The 15,842-nt window shown below is 37.4% G+C and overlaps 2 protein-coding genes across 3 annotated transcripts in view; both read right to left on the reverse strand.

The window, feature by feature from the left end:
- The window catches only part of cetp (cholesteryl ester transfer protein, plasma), a 12,650-nt gene extending 7,659 nt beyond the window's left edge, over positions 1-4,991 (reverse strand). For both annotated transcript variants that reach the window (XM_015058313.1, XM_015058312.1), the window contains exons 1-10: positions 4,904-4,991; positions 4,397-4,671; positions 2,417-2,531; positions 2,199-2,330; positions 1,754-1,824; positions 1,294-1,381; positions 725-794; positions 588-648; positions 255-346; positions 25-124 (exon numbers count right to left, since the gene is read on the reverse strand). In XM_015058313.1, the coding sequence (XP_014913799.1) occupies positions 25-124; positions 255-346; positions 588-648; positions 725-794; positions 1,294-1,381; positions 1,754-1,824; positions 2,199-2,330; positions 2,417-2,531; positions 4,397-4,532 (865 nt within the window). In that variant the 5' untranslated portion in view covers positions 4,533-4,671; positions 4,904-4,991. The remainder of the gene's footprint in view (positions 1-24; positions 125-254; positions 347-587; positions 649-724; positions 795-1,293; positions 1,382-1,753; positions 1,825-2,198; positions 2,331-2,416; positions 2,532-4,396; positions 4,672-4,903) is intronic.
- Positions 4,992-6,138: 1,147 nt separating this feature from the next.
- Positions 6,139-15,050, reverse strand: herpud1 (homocysteine-inducible, endoplasmic reticulum stress-inducible, ubiquitin-like domain member 1). Its single transcript, XM_015058314.1, has 8 exons — positions 14,609-15,050; positions 12,884-12,961; positions 11,722-11,787; positions 9,851-10,008; positions 9,274-9,384; positions 8,817-9,188; positions 7,937-8,054; positions 6,139-7,754 (listed from the first exon to the last, which is right to left on the reverse strand). The coding sequence occupies exons 1-8, from the start codon at positions 14,759-14,761 to the stop codon at positions 7,578-7,580; spliced, it is 1,233 nt and encodes a 410-aa protein (XP_014913800.1). The 5' UTR covers positions 14,762-15,050; the 3' UTR covers positions 6,139-7,577.
- Positions 15,051-15,842: the final 792 nt, after the last annotated feature.

The following is a 15,842-nucleotide window of genomic DNA, read 5'->3' on the forward strand; positions in this document are numbered from 1 at the left end:
TATATATATATTCCTAAAGTCCACCTGAGAACCAGAAGTAAAGCATCCTGTTTTCAGTCAGGTGATCTGGGTGAAAAACTGAGGCGTTGATCACAGAAGTCAAGTTCAAGTAGGTCGTCAGACCCTGAAGGAGATAAACATCAAAATGCCTCAAGGAAAGGATTATGACAGTACATAATTCTGACAAGACAAGGGATGCTATATTTACTATACGCAACTAAAATACTCAGATGATTTCAAACGATCTTTCTAACCTTGTGGTAGGACTCTATGTAGTTCGCTGTGATGAGAGGAGTCGTAGTTACACCAATATCAACACTGATGCCGCCATCACTGAGGAAGTCAGCTGCAGACACAAACAAAGCCAAACGTTCGGATGTCACGACAATCTTAGGACGTTAAACATGAAGATTTAAGAGCCTACAACTCAGGTGAAAAAGATTTTCCCCGTAATGCCGCACTGTTCTATCGGACAGGGATAAAAATCTGCTAACTGGGCCACAATTAGGATAAATTAGTTCCTCATTTTGGTCAACTAGGCACTGAGACGACATTAACCTTGATTGCACTGACAACATAACTCTCACCTGCTGTGTCTTGTATAAATTCAGCCAGGATGTCCGCCAGCTTGTTGATCTCTTTGCAGATCTGCATTTGATGACACACTTGTCATTTGACTGGAAGCTGATATGAAGACACCAAAGTCTGCAGTCTCCACGTTCACCTGTCCTTTGACGACCAGCTTAACCGTGAAGGTGATGAAGTCAGTGAAGAGCTTCTTCAGCCAGTTTGGCCTGACCAACAAACAATGAGACACACATCAACACCAGTGAACATATCGCCAAAGTTTTCAGTTGTGGAAAAATGTCTTGCTTCAGTAATTTCACTGTTTTCATGTTTTCAGTACTGATCATTACCGTTACTGTGAAATGGTACATATGAAATTCTGTGTATTTTTGTAACACCCTTATCCTGATTGATACCATTGTTCCTGTTTACATCTCTACAAAACATTGCAGTACGTCTTCCCCTTCTCTTTCCTGTAGAAATGCCGTTCAATAAAGACTTCTGGTGCCGAAAAAATATTGAAAAGAGTACAGTTATCAGTACTGTACTGTAGAAATTACCATTTTTAATCATCATTTTTAAAGTTTTCCTCTCAACATGTCTAATAGAAAATTGAAGTTTTACAGTCAATTTTGATGTGATTTCTTTTTACATCACAGAAACATGGATTTTAACATATATATGTGTATATACTTTTTTTTTATCTAGTATAGTTTCATCACTTACTCCTTGTCTCCCTCCAGATAGAGGCGAAACTTGTGAAAATTCAGGTAACAGTCAGATGTGTCTGCAGCGACCTTTGAATTACCGCAGTCTGAACAAAAAGATTGGGAATAGAAAGAAGTATTTATTAGAGAAAAAAACTGAGGTAGAGAATATAACTATCTATGATAATAAGTGTTATAGTTAGACCCCAAAATACATAAGAACATGTGACTGACAAGTTTGTTGAGGTTGAGAATGGGCACAGAATTTTTTTTAATTTTTTATTTTTTACATTAATCAATAGCAAAGAATAGTCATATTTAAACTTTAATAAAACATTTTTGAATCTGAAAATTATTGGATCGTAGTAATAATAATAATAATAATAATAAAAATACTAGAGTGAAACAACTATGTGAAACTAGTTAAATGAAAAATAACTTTTGAAGCCAAACGGGGGGGAAATTCACGATTTACTTACAAAGTTTTGGGTTGATTCCAAGATCAATCTGAGTTTCAACCTCAAAGTCAAGTCTGTGTCCAACATTCATTCTGATGAGAAGAGAAAAACAAAAAATAAATTATTGAAAAAGTAAAATAAAATGTTCTAACCATAATATAATGTTCTAACCATAAACATATCTCATTGGTATGATACACAACAGAAGAACAGTATAAAATAGATTTTGAATTATTCATATTTTTGTAAAAAAAAAAAAAAAAAAAGAAAGAAGAAGACATAAACCAATACACCACTCTTCTTCCACCCTTCAATATTCCCTACATTGAGTTGATCTATCATATAAATATTGGGTCAAGTACGCTGTGATTTGTGACAGAACGCAACGAAAAAGTTGAAGGTAAATAATTAAAAGTGTATAAAACTGTGTTGACTTTTTTGACCAAACTTCCACATTCAGACTCACAGCCAGCTGCCGTATCCGTACTGAATGGTGCCACTGAACACAGCGGAGACGTTGTTTATCTCCAGACCGATGCCTTCCCCTGGACGCAGCTCAAAGTCGCTCCGGCCGATCGACAGGTTGTAAATCTCCAAACTGGGTAAGTCACAAAGAGAACAAACCTGCAGCAGCCTGTTGTGTTGTTGGTACATTTTTGCGGAGGCTTGAGCGTGAGCACTTACTTTTCTAGGCCATATGAGACTTTGCCAAAGAAACCAGCAGATTTCTCTCCTTGCATGCTTGGGTAACGGGCATGTTGGAAAGCTGCCTCAATAACTTTAGTGGTTTTCTCATTCACTAAAGACATGAAGACACAGAAACAGGACCAGACTGTGAAAAAACCTCATAGGCTCAGCTGGAGGGAGTAGACTTTACAGAGTGGTAAAAACAAACAAACAAAACAACAAATTTCTCCTTTTATGTTCCAGTTTTACTTTTTTTGTATCAAAAGTTTCAGATCATCAAACAAATTTTAATATAATACAAAGATAATCCTGAAAAACAGTTTGGAAACTATGATTTTATTTATCAAGTTTGGATAAATATAATATAAATGGAGCCGACCTTCCCCGATGTAAAACGTATATTTTTTTTAGTCAGCTTGGAGAGTTTTTGAGCACATCACAGCATCTCTATTTGATCTAAATCTGGACTTTGACTGGTCCACTTCAACACCTTGCTGATGTGCTTTGAAACATTCTCCAGCTACATAACCCAAACTAGCTTCAAGTCTTAAACTGATGATTGAAATCATTGAGGAAGTCATGGGTTTATCAATGAAAACAAGTCGTTTAGGTCCCGAAGAGGGAAAGCCGACTTTCACCATGTATATTATATTTTTTTAGATAAATAATGAAAACCAACCTCAACTTCCACTGGGTTCAATTGTGCCCTCCTTGATGAGTCATCATCAGTAGTATGCTGAAACATCTTTGCAGAGCTTATATTCAAACCTTTCAATCTCACATTTTGAACGTTTTGAAAACCTTTTAAAATGGCAGATTTTAGGACACGTGTGCAGATTGACATATAAACGCTAATAGATTTAAAATTTATTGTTAATCACAATTTTTTCTTATATTGAAAGAACATCTCGTTTGGTAATTGAGATATTGTAAGTAAATTCATACTTTTATGTTATTAACCTGCTATTTCTGTCCTAATTCCATGTTCATGAAGGTCTCCAATCATAAGCCAATTTTCATTGAATTACTTGAGTATATAAAACATGATATATTCTTAATATTGGACAGCAACAATAACACAAAAAAAACTTGAACGACATAAGTACTTTAAACATTGGCGTATATATGTATTTTTTTATTTTATGTGTTGGAACGAACTGAAGTGCCTGCTATTTTGTGTTTATGCTCGAGTTGCATCCTTTGTTTACATTTCTTTGTTTTCGTCAACTTGATGTTTGCCTTGTTCTGTTTTTGCTCTTAATGAAGATTTATTATAAGTGATATCTTAAGCTTGGAGTTCATTTTCTGGCCAATATAACTACACTTAAAAAAACACATAAAAAACAGTCTTCTACCTGTCAAAACATGCTTCCCTTGGTAGTTTACAGAATTTGTATCAGTTTAAAAATGCTGGGAACAAAGATCCTAAATTATTCAGTAAGTCGTCTGTTGTGTGTTTGGAAAACACGAGTTAATTCCTTCACTTCAGAGACTTTCTTCTCTGCTGAATAATGCACAGGTCAGAGTTAATGTAGCCTAACAGAAATAGTCGAACAATCCTCAGAAAACAGTCAGATACTAAGTGAGAGAGTCCAAAGGTCACAGTAAAACAATGAAAACCTTCAGCAGTCCTGGAGAAATATTGACCAAGACCAACAAAGGAAGGAAAACAAAGCAATGATGGGTGAATTAAGCATCTGTATCGTAGAGCTCGGTTGATGTAAGATGACAGGGATCTGTTTTTACTGGGTTTAACTGGGACCCAGCCTTTGAAAGAGGCGGTAGAGCAAAAAACACCCAATCAGTGTCCACAAATGTCACCCAATGCCCTCCATTAGACAAGCCGCTGGTGAGGACTTCATCGTTTCTCAGGTTCTGCTCTGAGAAACTGAACTATAAAGCCATTCTGGTTCAACTACATTCACTTGTTGCATTTAGCACAATCAGATTGGATCAGAGGATGTCAGTACTACTCACACACAGCAGCCGCAGGATAGGTGAGTCTGCATACAACTCCAGTGTATTTGTAGGCCGAAGAAGGATCCTGAAGGCAGCCGTGGGTCGTTCCAAACAGAGAGAGGAGCAGCAGCAGCGGGAGAGTGTCGCCTGGCATTCTGCTAGATCCTCCGACTCTCGAATTGCTGCAACATTCGCTCTGCAGCCTGTTAAAGCTACAGGTTCAGCGTACCGTAGCTATCTTGGGACAAACTGCCTCGTTCATCCAATCAGAAACGGAGGAGTTGTGTTTTGTACTGTAGGAGTGAAGAGACAAACACCGATTCAGAAAAAAAAAAAAACAGGTCAAAGTGCATCTTTGTCAGTGAGGCAACAGCTGACAAAAACCTCCTACACAAATTAAAGTGGACAAGATGACACAAGAAGAAAAATAGCTGGTATTAAAGAAAAGAAGTCAAGGCAAATATTATTATTGTACACACCCACAAAAATGATCTTTAAAAATGTCCAAAAACTTGAGAAACATACATTTTTGTCAGAAACTCCCAGTTTTCCTGCTCTGTCCAGGTGACCAACTTCCCCGTACTGAGCTCTGCTTAAACAAAGAGGGTTTTGACATGCAAAGGTTCTCAGGGTAACTGGATACAGGAGCCGAGTCCAAGTATTCATGTCCTACTGCGTTTTGTCCCCCGAATCTCCTCTGTGAATGAGATGAATTTGACCTTGTAACAGTATTATACATTCCAACTTTTGTACCACCCAGTAGTAAATTACAGAATCAAAATTTGTTCATATTTAAATTTTATACGAGCTGTGAGGTGCGATCTGTAAGACGCAACTGATGATCCACACAGAGAGTGACAAATGTAAATTAGAGATAAACAGAAGAAATCCTCAAGATCAGTAAGGATTATTTAGCCCCTCCTGGACGTCAGCTCACGAGCTCTGTTAGTTTAAATGCTTATTTTCTGTGATCAATCCTTAAGCGTCAGATGTAAAGTACGAGAATTTGTTCTTGTATGGTATTTTTGTTGTCATTTTCTCATGGGTTGTCAACACCAGAATAAGCCCCATTTTATAATTTTACATAAAACAGGGTAAATCCTTATAGTAAATCCTTGAGGATGCTACGGGCCTGACTGTTTCAGAGTGAAGGGTTGAGACACGGGTCTGTGGGGGCAGAACAGGGTACACACACACACACACACACCACGAAAAATATACTCACTCAAGCTATCTGGCTCAGCACAATGGTGTTGGAGATTTCGCTGATGAGCAGGAGGTTGACTTTCACTGCAGAACTACCTCAAGTCAAGTTTGAGGGTTTATGTAAAATACCTGCTATATCAGCTCAGCTGGAACCAAACATTCAGCTTCTCTGATCACAGTAAGTCAACTGCGGATTCACATAGAGGATTTTAGTTTGTTGAACCGCCTCTGAAGTTCCTACACGGTCTGAAGTGTAAAAAATGTAAAAACATTTTCTTTGAAGTATAAATTGTCCCAACCTCCTCTTGGAGAATCTCAACCTATTACAGTTTAACTTTTACCAAACATGTGAGCTGTGGTGGAATTTAAACACCAAGTAACTGAACAGCGTCGAAAACATTTGAACAATCAAATGTTTAGCTACAGGTTCTGGGGAATATCCCATCAGGGCTTTTCTCTATGACTTCCTTATGTAGTGGAAAAGGAAGGGACTTTTTTTTGTTTCTTAAAAGGGAAGAAACAATTTCTTCACAAAAACAAAACAAAACAGTATCATTATTTGACATACAAACATTTATTGCATCTTTTATAGGAAACATTTCTATTGTAAGGGCCACTTTAAGGTTGGAACAAAAATAAAGGTAAAAATGTCGGCTATACACAGTGACCATTGCCACAGTCTTCTTTCCTCCCCACACAGGAGACACAAGCATTAAGTTACAGAAAATATACACAATTACACAACTAGCTTTCATTCTGCTTACTTAAAAGTTACTTCAAGGCTTTACAGAGAAAAGATTATAAAACCTATTCATTTACCATTACAGATCAAAATTCATGCAAAAGAATGAAGTACTAAAGTCATTTGTATCTGATCACTTCCCATTCAACGTAACTATTATATAAAATATCAGGAAGAAGAGTAATAGTGTATTGTATTATGTAATCTGGAATGGTACCAGAAAAAAAAAAAGACAAAAAGCTGAGACCTGAAGTCCTCCTAATATCATTTTTTCACAATATATTTTGCTTCTTTATATTGAATTTGATCTGTAATTTCAACTATTTGTGTGTGAAAGGCTCCGAGCCCCTAAAAGGTCATGAGTCATAACCTCTATTTTGAAGCTTGCATATGATAGAAGTTAGATGTAAAGTGCGCTGTGTACACAAAAAAATATATTTACAGCTTTTTCTGTTTTTTTTTTAAACATGCTTTTATAAACTACTTTTCAAATCAGTTAGGCAAAAATATTAATATTTGGTCACAAAAATGTTTCAATAAACAGAATCCACCTTAAAACCTTAAGAGTGGAATGAAAGAGGTGGAAAAAAAATAATCTGGGATCAAACCTTTTTTTTGTGTGTGTTTAATCCAGGACATGAATTTCTTCTTCAGTTTTCTTGAAATAAATTGTATTCCAATTATAACTTAAAGTTTATAGTGTGCACTCCTGCAACTCGCCTGCAATCACAGACTAACAAGCTGATTTTTTTATGGTCCATTGAGTTGCTTTGCCTCCGTAGTGACAAAAAGCTTAAAAGTGAAAAACACCTCTGTTAAAAATGTTCTTTCTGAGAATCTAAAAACAGATTCAGGAGTATCTGTATGTGACAAACTTACTGGTCACATACTACTCTTTTTTTTTTTTCTTTTTCTTTCAGATCTAATGAATTTTGAATACTTTTGGAAAAAAAATAATCCCTCATACTAAAAGAGAAATCGCAAAAAGCAAAGACTTTCCTTCCTTTACCTTCAGGTTCCACCTTGTGCCTGTTACCTTCTGATGAAGCATTAAACATGGTGCTGAGATAGAAACCTGAAACTAGCATTGAGAAACTGCCAGCTTTCAGTCCTTTGGTACCGTCCATATTTTTTTGGCCAGTCTCATTGTGCTGGTATTCGGTTTGCCACTTCTTGCTGCCTCAGCAGCTCCTAGGATCCCAGCATGCTCTCCGGTTGCCGTTATAAACGAAACACTGCCGCCTCGGGAACTCAGTTCGCCATGCCCTGAGCAACCTCAGGTATAAGGGAGGAGAAGAAAGTTTTGAAGAAGACCCACGCTGTCCACATGACGGACACCCTGTGAGGAGGAACTAAAACTGCCGTCATTAGCTCCTCAGATTCCTCAGCTGCGTGTTCCACAATCTGTCCATCAGCTGGTTCTTCAGCCTGAAGAGTCAAAGGACAGAAAGGTTTCTCAGTGAAAAGTAGTTCCCAATAAACCTCCATCTGTGGGTCATTTGTTCACCTATGACGAGGTCAAAACAATTCTGGTATAATATTATCGAAGGGCATGTTTAAACGATTTGAAGAAACTGGAAACTTAAGCAACTAAAATCTGAAATTCTTACATGGTTATGCTCGGGGTTCCTGTCCTCATTCTGCTGGTTGTGTTGGACCTCAGGGGGCTGGAAGTGGGGTGCTTGAACCGGTGCTGGCCTTCTGAAGGGGAACCAGCCCATTGTGTGTCTGCATATGCAAAGAGATAAGAAATTAGTTTCTGTAAATGCCAAAATGTTCAATTTTGTCAGTATTAAAAAATATCTGTGGGCTGTAAGATCAAAGTCAGTACAATTAACAAGGATGTGTACTGCAAAGCCAAAACTCTGACTTAAAACACAAGAATCCATAAAGACAATATATATAAATATATCTTAAAAAACCCCAAGAAAATTAATTGATTCAAATGAAAATTCATTACATAACAATAACATATTTAACTTTTTGTGTGTGTGCAAAAAAAAAGAAAATATTTTCTCCTGAGGAGTTTGAAAAAAAAAAAAAAAAAGGAGATACAAGTTTTTAGAACAGCTTTAAGGGCCTCGGATCGCATTCACACAGTCAGCAGCTACTTATGTGCAGCAGAAATGCCACAGTGCGCCCCCTTCTGGTCAGTCACCACAAATATCTCAGATACAATAAAAAAAAAAAAAAAACTTCAAAGCTTCATTCTGTTTTTGTTTTTTTCTACTGGACAGAGAAGGTGTTTGGCACATGGACTTCAAATTTAATCTGCTACTTGCTAAAATTGACTTTTGTTTGTCCAACTGAATTATGGCTGAATCATACATTCACAGGAAATCAAACGAAACCAAACTATGACTGATCATTTGTGGAAAAGGAACACTTGTTTTTTCCCCCCCACTTTTCTTAATGCTGCTCATCAGCTAAGAAGATTTATCCTTAAATTGATTCAAAATATAAATATAAAAACGTAGCAGAGAAGCTTACAGATACATGAGGAGCAGCGTGCTCATCACCAGCAGAAAGCGGCTCAGGTTGGAGTTGAAGTAAATGATCATGAGCAGGACGCCGAGTCTTGCCGCGGAGTACAACCAGTCCAGCCAGTCACGCTCCACATCCTCCTCGTCCTCCATTACGGGCCCGCCCTGTGCGTTCATTCGCATGTTCTGATTGGCCTCCCCCGGGTTGATGAAAGCGGCATCCTGCACCGGGTTCTGATTCACTGGCAGGTTGTCAATGGGGTTCTGATTGGCCAGAGGGGCTGGGACAGGAACTTGGTGGGCAGGGACAGGTGGGTATTGGCCGATGGTTGCCACCGGCGCCGGGGGAACAGTGCCTGCCGCTGCCATGGCTGCGTGGCTATTGGTGGGAAATTAGATTTAGACATCAGAAATGACAAAAGTCGAGGAACCATGGAGAGGCTTAATAATCAACAGATACTCACTACTGCATGTAATATTGTCTTGCGTAGACATGCTGGAGCCACAGGAGCTGCTGAGGGCTGTACAGGGATAAGGCAGGAAAGGCTGGCTGGGTCAGCTGGGACTCTGCAGCGCTGCAGGAAAAATAGAAATCTTATAAGAAACGTGACCTTTTGTCCAGGAACAAAACCCAGCGGCGATAAAATATGGAATGCTTGGCTTAAAACCCACATGCATATTTATTTATTGGCCAGGTGGAAGTTAATACTAATGCTCAGAATCTGAAAACTGCACTTATAAAAGAGCTACTCATTCTGAAAGTGTTAGGTGCTGTCATGGAAACTCCCAAGTGATTTCTTGTCAACGTCTTTAAATTTCACTTCAGTCTGTGACAAGAGGTTACTCTGAAAAGAGTAGCAAACAGAAATGATTGTATGTTTTGGGGTAATTACAGGCCGCATCTTGTGGTTTTCCTCTCTTTAATCTGAGATTCTTAGATTTTTATAAACAATCTTCAGCAGCTTTATGCCGTTTCCCCTCCCACTTTGCACCTTGTTTAAAACACTCTTAAATTAGGGAAGCTGTCTCTTCATAGCTTACGGTGCTGAAGCAGGCCATGTTGGAGCTCCAGGCGTCTGCGTGTGGATCGGAGTAGAAGCTGCCGAAGATGTCTGCCTCCTCTGCCTGAGCTCTGGTGTGCTGGGAGTCTGAACAGGTGGGCTTGAACTGGAAGGATGTGGTTGTTCTGCCTCTTTGGTCTGCAGAACAAAACACAAAGCGTGAGAAATGCGAGAGTTTTTGTACACCAGAGCTCTGCAACTTTTACAATCCAAAGAGACATTTTGCTTTCAGTCTAGCAAAGAGAATAGATGTAGTTTCCTTTATAGGATGTTGACATTTGTGGACAATGCTGTAAAAAAAACATACAAGTAAAAAAAGTATATGATTTCCAACCTAATAACTAAAAAGATAAAGCTAAAAATATTACTGGTACTTTTGTGTCATTCCATTGTGGAAATTCAATGCAATTATTCTATAGAAAACCCCTCTAAATGTTAGATCTAAATAATAATAAAAAAACAATTCATCATTTTGAGTAAAAGGTATGAAGAGTGGAAGGTCCAAAGAGCTGCTAGCTGCAGCACCCTGGTTTAATCAAGTAACAGGATGCACAAACACCTGCAGGTTCTGAGTATTAACCAAAGTAAAGAAGGCAATGAAACCAAAGCGAGCCACATTTAGGTGTAAGATCTTTAAGGATGACAGCTGAAGTGGAACTGTTCCGCCTCAAAGCATGTCGGTAGGAAAGGAGGAGTTGAATGAGCACACCTGCTACAAAGAGGGTTCTTTTTGACATTTGTCATTTTGAAAACAACTTGTTCATTAAAATCTTATTAAACATATCTCAGTCTAATAGACTACATAATTTCTAAAACCAAGTCCTAAAAGCCTAGAATATCACTAAAAGAAGATTAAGCAAAAACATTAAGGAACCATTTGTCTGAACAGTATTTTCAGCTCCACATAAGGAAGTTAAATATGCAAAAAAAAAAAATGTACCGTGAAAAATAAACTGCTGACAAGATGACAAACTCAAACCACTTAGGAAAACAAAACCAGACACATTCTGAATTAAAATAATCAATATCTGCTTTAAGTATGTGTTTGGTCGCTCTTGCATAACAGTAAAAGTGACATTAAGTTACTCAAACACTCGTCTGAAGGAGCTCTATAGTTTAAAAGGCAATTCACTTTTAGCAACTCTCACTGCAAATTTTAAAACGATAGTTAACATAATTTAAGCAACCACAAATGTACTCAAAAACATTGGACGCATATTTACTAAACCAAAAAACTGTTTTTGAAAAACAACTCTCGTTTACCGTTTTCTCTCAAGGTTTCTCAGAGCTTCAGTGAGTGAAGCTTAAGATTTTGAGGCCATTATGATATAAATTTCAGAAGTGCATGAATAGGAAAAACTTTACCTCTGTAAGTTTAGCTGTTGAAGGTGACTCCATGGTTTTTAGCCCAAGGTTAGCCAAAAGGACACTTTAATACAATTTACAGTAAGATTCTTAATCATTACTGATGACAGGTTTTACCCTGCTTATAAAAAGCCTTATTTTTTTTTTTTAAGCCAAGCTTGGTAAACCCTTCCACTGTCTCAGCGTAATGCTCAGGACGAGGGTGGCAGATGTCACGGTCAGACATCAGAGAAGCAGCAGGGTGGTCGTCCCATCAGATTGTCAGTTCCCACAACAAAACACACCCAATGTGCTCCTTCATGACAAAGGAGCAGGCAATTTTAGTTCGACTTGAGAGACATATGAAACTGAAACTCTATCTTTGTTATTGAGCTCCCACCCCACAAATATCTATCTGCATACTTACCTGGTACAGATTCTAATCTAGAACTGCAGAGACTACAGTTCTAGATCAGAAATTTAAATACTTTTTAAACTAATGTTTACCTTTGTTGCTGCTTTGGGTGGATTCCTCATGGGGCACACCAGGTGCAGAGTGGGAATGGAGTCCATCTGCAAAATTGAAGATAAAAAAGTGACTTTTCCCTCCCCGTAAACCCTCACTGAGACGGCACATTGGAAAAAAAAAAAAAAAAAAAAAAAAAAAAAAAAAAAAAAAGACAACAAGCTGGTATAAACACAGTGCGGCTTGTCTTTCTGTCACTTTGGCTACAACACAGCTGGTGTTTCTTTTCTGTTTATGCAAGATCTAGTTATTTCACAGTGGAAATGTCTGGGTCACCTTAAACCTTCAAAAACCAGAACAATTTCGTAGTCACATAAAATCTAACAAAAGAAAAAAAACAATCACCTAGTTTAGCACTCAGTGAATTCTAACACCTGATTTAAACTCTGTTCTTCTTCTGCCTCAGCTTTGAAAAAAACAAGTCTTTGCTAAAATATAGATACACGTGATTATATAATTCTCCAGGAAACAAAAATAGAAGCCAAAGACCTTTAGACTTTTGCACTCTCACAATATTTGCTAATCAAATGACATTACACGATGGATCCCCAGAATAATCCCCTGTTGTGTTTCTTGTTATTAGCAGTATTTGCATGCAGCTCCAGGCTCAGCTCTACTGTTCCTACTTAACACAGAGCTGGTGTTTCTTTTCTCAAAGCAAGAGTTGCACCTTTAAAGTTCATGCTGGTTAGTGGAATTACTCCATATGTAAGGACATAATCTGGAATAATCTGGTTCGCAACACAGCCCAGTGTTAAACATGCATGCCGCATTTAAAAAAAAATATGTGGATTAGTTCATAAAAGTAGTGCCACGGCAACTGAAGAAAACGTGAAAAAAATTTGTTTATAAGGATGTTTGCTAAACAGTGTTGTATTACAATTATTTGCAAGATAAAAGATATGAAATATCATCCTACACTGAAATTAAAAACAATAAGAACTCGTTTACAGGCTGAGGAACTCCTCAAGAGGCTGTTAAATATCAAACAATGTTCACTGAGAAAAGTGTCCAGAAATTCTGTACCCTGGATTACCCAGAATAATTTTACTGATTTAAAGTTTAGTTGTAAATTTGGATTATTTCTAAGTTTTAATAAATTTAAACATATTGTAATGAACAATAAACACAATGAAAACATACCTGTCTGAAAAGATCGTTGATGTGCAAATTATCAGGCAGCAGCTTGCCAGCAAAGATCAGTCTCTGGTCACTTATAGCCTAAAATACAAAAAGAAAAAAACAACAACAAAAAAAACTTACATTTCAGGCATTAAATCATTTGGAAGAAAGAAAGTCACACATTAAACCTGTTTTATACCCTAAGGATAATTTGCGAGAGTCATCTAAAGAAAACTTAAAATCTTATGTTTCAAATTGCAAAAGAGCAAATAAACATGTCTATGTTGTCACATTAAATAATTGACTTTTGTAGAAGTTTTTGACAGCAATGTTACTTTTAAAATACTACACAGCTGAGGTTATTACAAGTGAGTTATGCAAAACATTTTGAAAAAAAAAAAATTAAATACAGCATTTCTTACAATTTCTGCATTTTGCTTGCAAACACCTGCCTCACCTGTTCCCACAACATCTGACAATTGACAATGCAGACCTAATCAGGATTACATCAGATATTGACAACTAAAACGGATCTGACTTGATCGAAAAATGAAATTTCTTCTACTTCCTGGCCAATTTAACTCTTAGATTTACATAAATTTGCAACTGACAAGCGGCGTGTTAATTATCATTTACAGAGCTGGCTAAAACACATGGCTAACTTCCCAGAGTTGATCAATAATAATTAACTTTACTGTGAAACTACACCTTCTCTTTAACTTTGACGGTTTTTTTTTTTTTTCCAGTTTTGTGTTTGACCACCTCTCACCGACTAACTTCACCATCTAATCTCAGAAGCAAATGTTTTTTGTTTTTTTTTAGCTGTTGGCATCTCAAGACTTTCCCATATTAAGGTAAACATACACAGAATCTAGTTTTACAATTTTATTCAACATAGGTGGGGTAGTGTTGGGGCCTTAAAATGCATGTTTATTTATCTGAAGACCACCTTTTAGAAAATTAAATAAAAAAATTCAACCAAGTGGCCTGCTCAAAGCACCTATATTTTTACTAAAACATCTACCTTGAATGATGGAAAAAGCTATGTTTTATTTTTATTTTAAGATTGAATACGCCTCATCCCTTTTGTAAAATGGTCCTTCTCCATGAATAAATTTAACTTAGGCTGATTTTTTTTTTTTTTGAGTATTTTGGGTAATTAGACATTTGATATGATTACCAAAGACAGAACATTCATATAAGATAGTTTAACACTTTGTGGCCATTTTTATGCAATTTGGGGTTGCAATATTTTACAGGTTTCAATGAAAATGGAGGGGCATTAATTTAAGAATTTCAGCTTAAAAAAAAACTTAAAACCTTCATTTTCACAGACAAATATTAAATTGTCATTGTTTAAAATGTATTTTGTAGCTCGTTCAGATAAAATTGTTTATTCTGGGGTATTCTCTGTATCAGTAACTACTCCAATTGAACCTTGCTGACTACTGCGCCCTGAGATGACCTCTGTTGAATCTTTGCTTCACAAACTGTACTCTCGGTGCCTTTGAAGTTTGTGGAAAACACTGTAAAAAAAACAACCCTGAATCTATGGGTTACAAAGACAGCATTACGAAGATTTATATGGCGCCTTTGAAAACCTGTAACAAGCGGACATTTAGAACAGATACACCCAGGCAGGAAGATAATACGGAGGAAATGGCTGACAGCTGTTAGCTCGGAGCGGCTGTTATGACATTCCACAACATAGCCTCGAGCTAATATGTAGCCTCTTTTATTACATACCGGTTTGCTTGGGTAAACCCTCGACAAATGAGCCTTAAGGTCCTTTACAGTCCACTTCATGTCGACCCCATCAATAATTTGGTCCTCCTGAGCCTGGTTAGGCGTTTTAACGAGAAGACTGGTCGTCTTTTGTTGAGAATCTTCTAAATCCATTTTCACTTTTGAGTAAGTTGACGTGGTTACCAGAACTGGGTGGAGGTATCCGCTACAACAACGCTACTCAGGAACAGCGACGGTCTGTTATAAAATATACTGGTAGAAAGGCTGGAACAAAAGTAAACCTTTTCTTGAGCTGAGAAACACTACGACGGGAGCAGCGTCTAGAACTATCTGTATGCGGTCCGTCGTACTGCACTTTACAGGAACAGTATTGTTTCCAAACACATTGTGGCTGCTCCTGATTGGCTAAACGCCACTTTCGCTCAGACGTGGAGGCTCGTCAAATGTTTGCACTGAGAGCATGCGCGGAAATTATTCAAAGATCGTCTATTTTACAATAGTGCCTGAAATGGCTCACTTTGGCTCTTGGGGTAACTCGAAGTTGACAACTCCTTAAACACATTATACATGTTTTACACAAAGAGGAATATCCATCTTATACGTTTAAATTCCCAACAAAAGATTTTTCTGGAATTTTACAGCCATTTAAGACCCCATTTTCCACTTCAGTAGCATCCCTTACATTTGTTGTATCTGAAAAGTCAACAAAGTGTGTCCTCTCTTTTAATCCGTCTGTGATTGAAAAAGTAACTTTTCAGAATATTACTCATCCAGTAATGTTGCATCAGTTATCTTATTCAGTCCGGAATGGGTACATGTCAATACATTGGAAGAACATTGAAATATTAATTTGTCAGTAATTCACTTAAAAAAAGGAAAATCCTGTTACACAGATTAGTTAAAAAGGATGGATGAAAAAGATGTTAGTGTTAGGCATTACCACAGCTTTGACAGGATAGTAAAGGAAAGCCAATGAAGCAGTTTGGGGGGAAATTACAAGCTGTGGACCCCTATTTATTTAGTATACAAGACACTTTTGGCTGTAGAACATTGGAACATTTCCAGAACATGTACTATGTGCTCTGATGAAAAATATATTAGCATGATAAATATGCTTAAATATGCTAAATAAATTACCCCGGATTACACACTACTTCCATTTGAGGGAGACCCAGAGGAAACCCATGACTAAAGTCAATGGACTAGTGTAATTACTGGCTTTGGGATCCTTCAG

The sequence above is a fragment of the Poecilia latipinna genome, unplaced genomic scaffold (genome assembly GCF_001443285.1).
Source record: "Poecilia latipinna isolate Pla-1442-1.1 unplaced genomic scaffold, P_latipinna-1.0 Scaffold1531, whole genome shotgun sequence".
Lineage (NCBI taxonomy): Eukaryota > Metazoa > Chordata > Actinopteri > Cyprinodontiformes > Poeciliidae > Poecilia > Poecilia latipinna.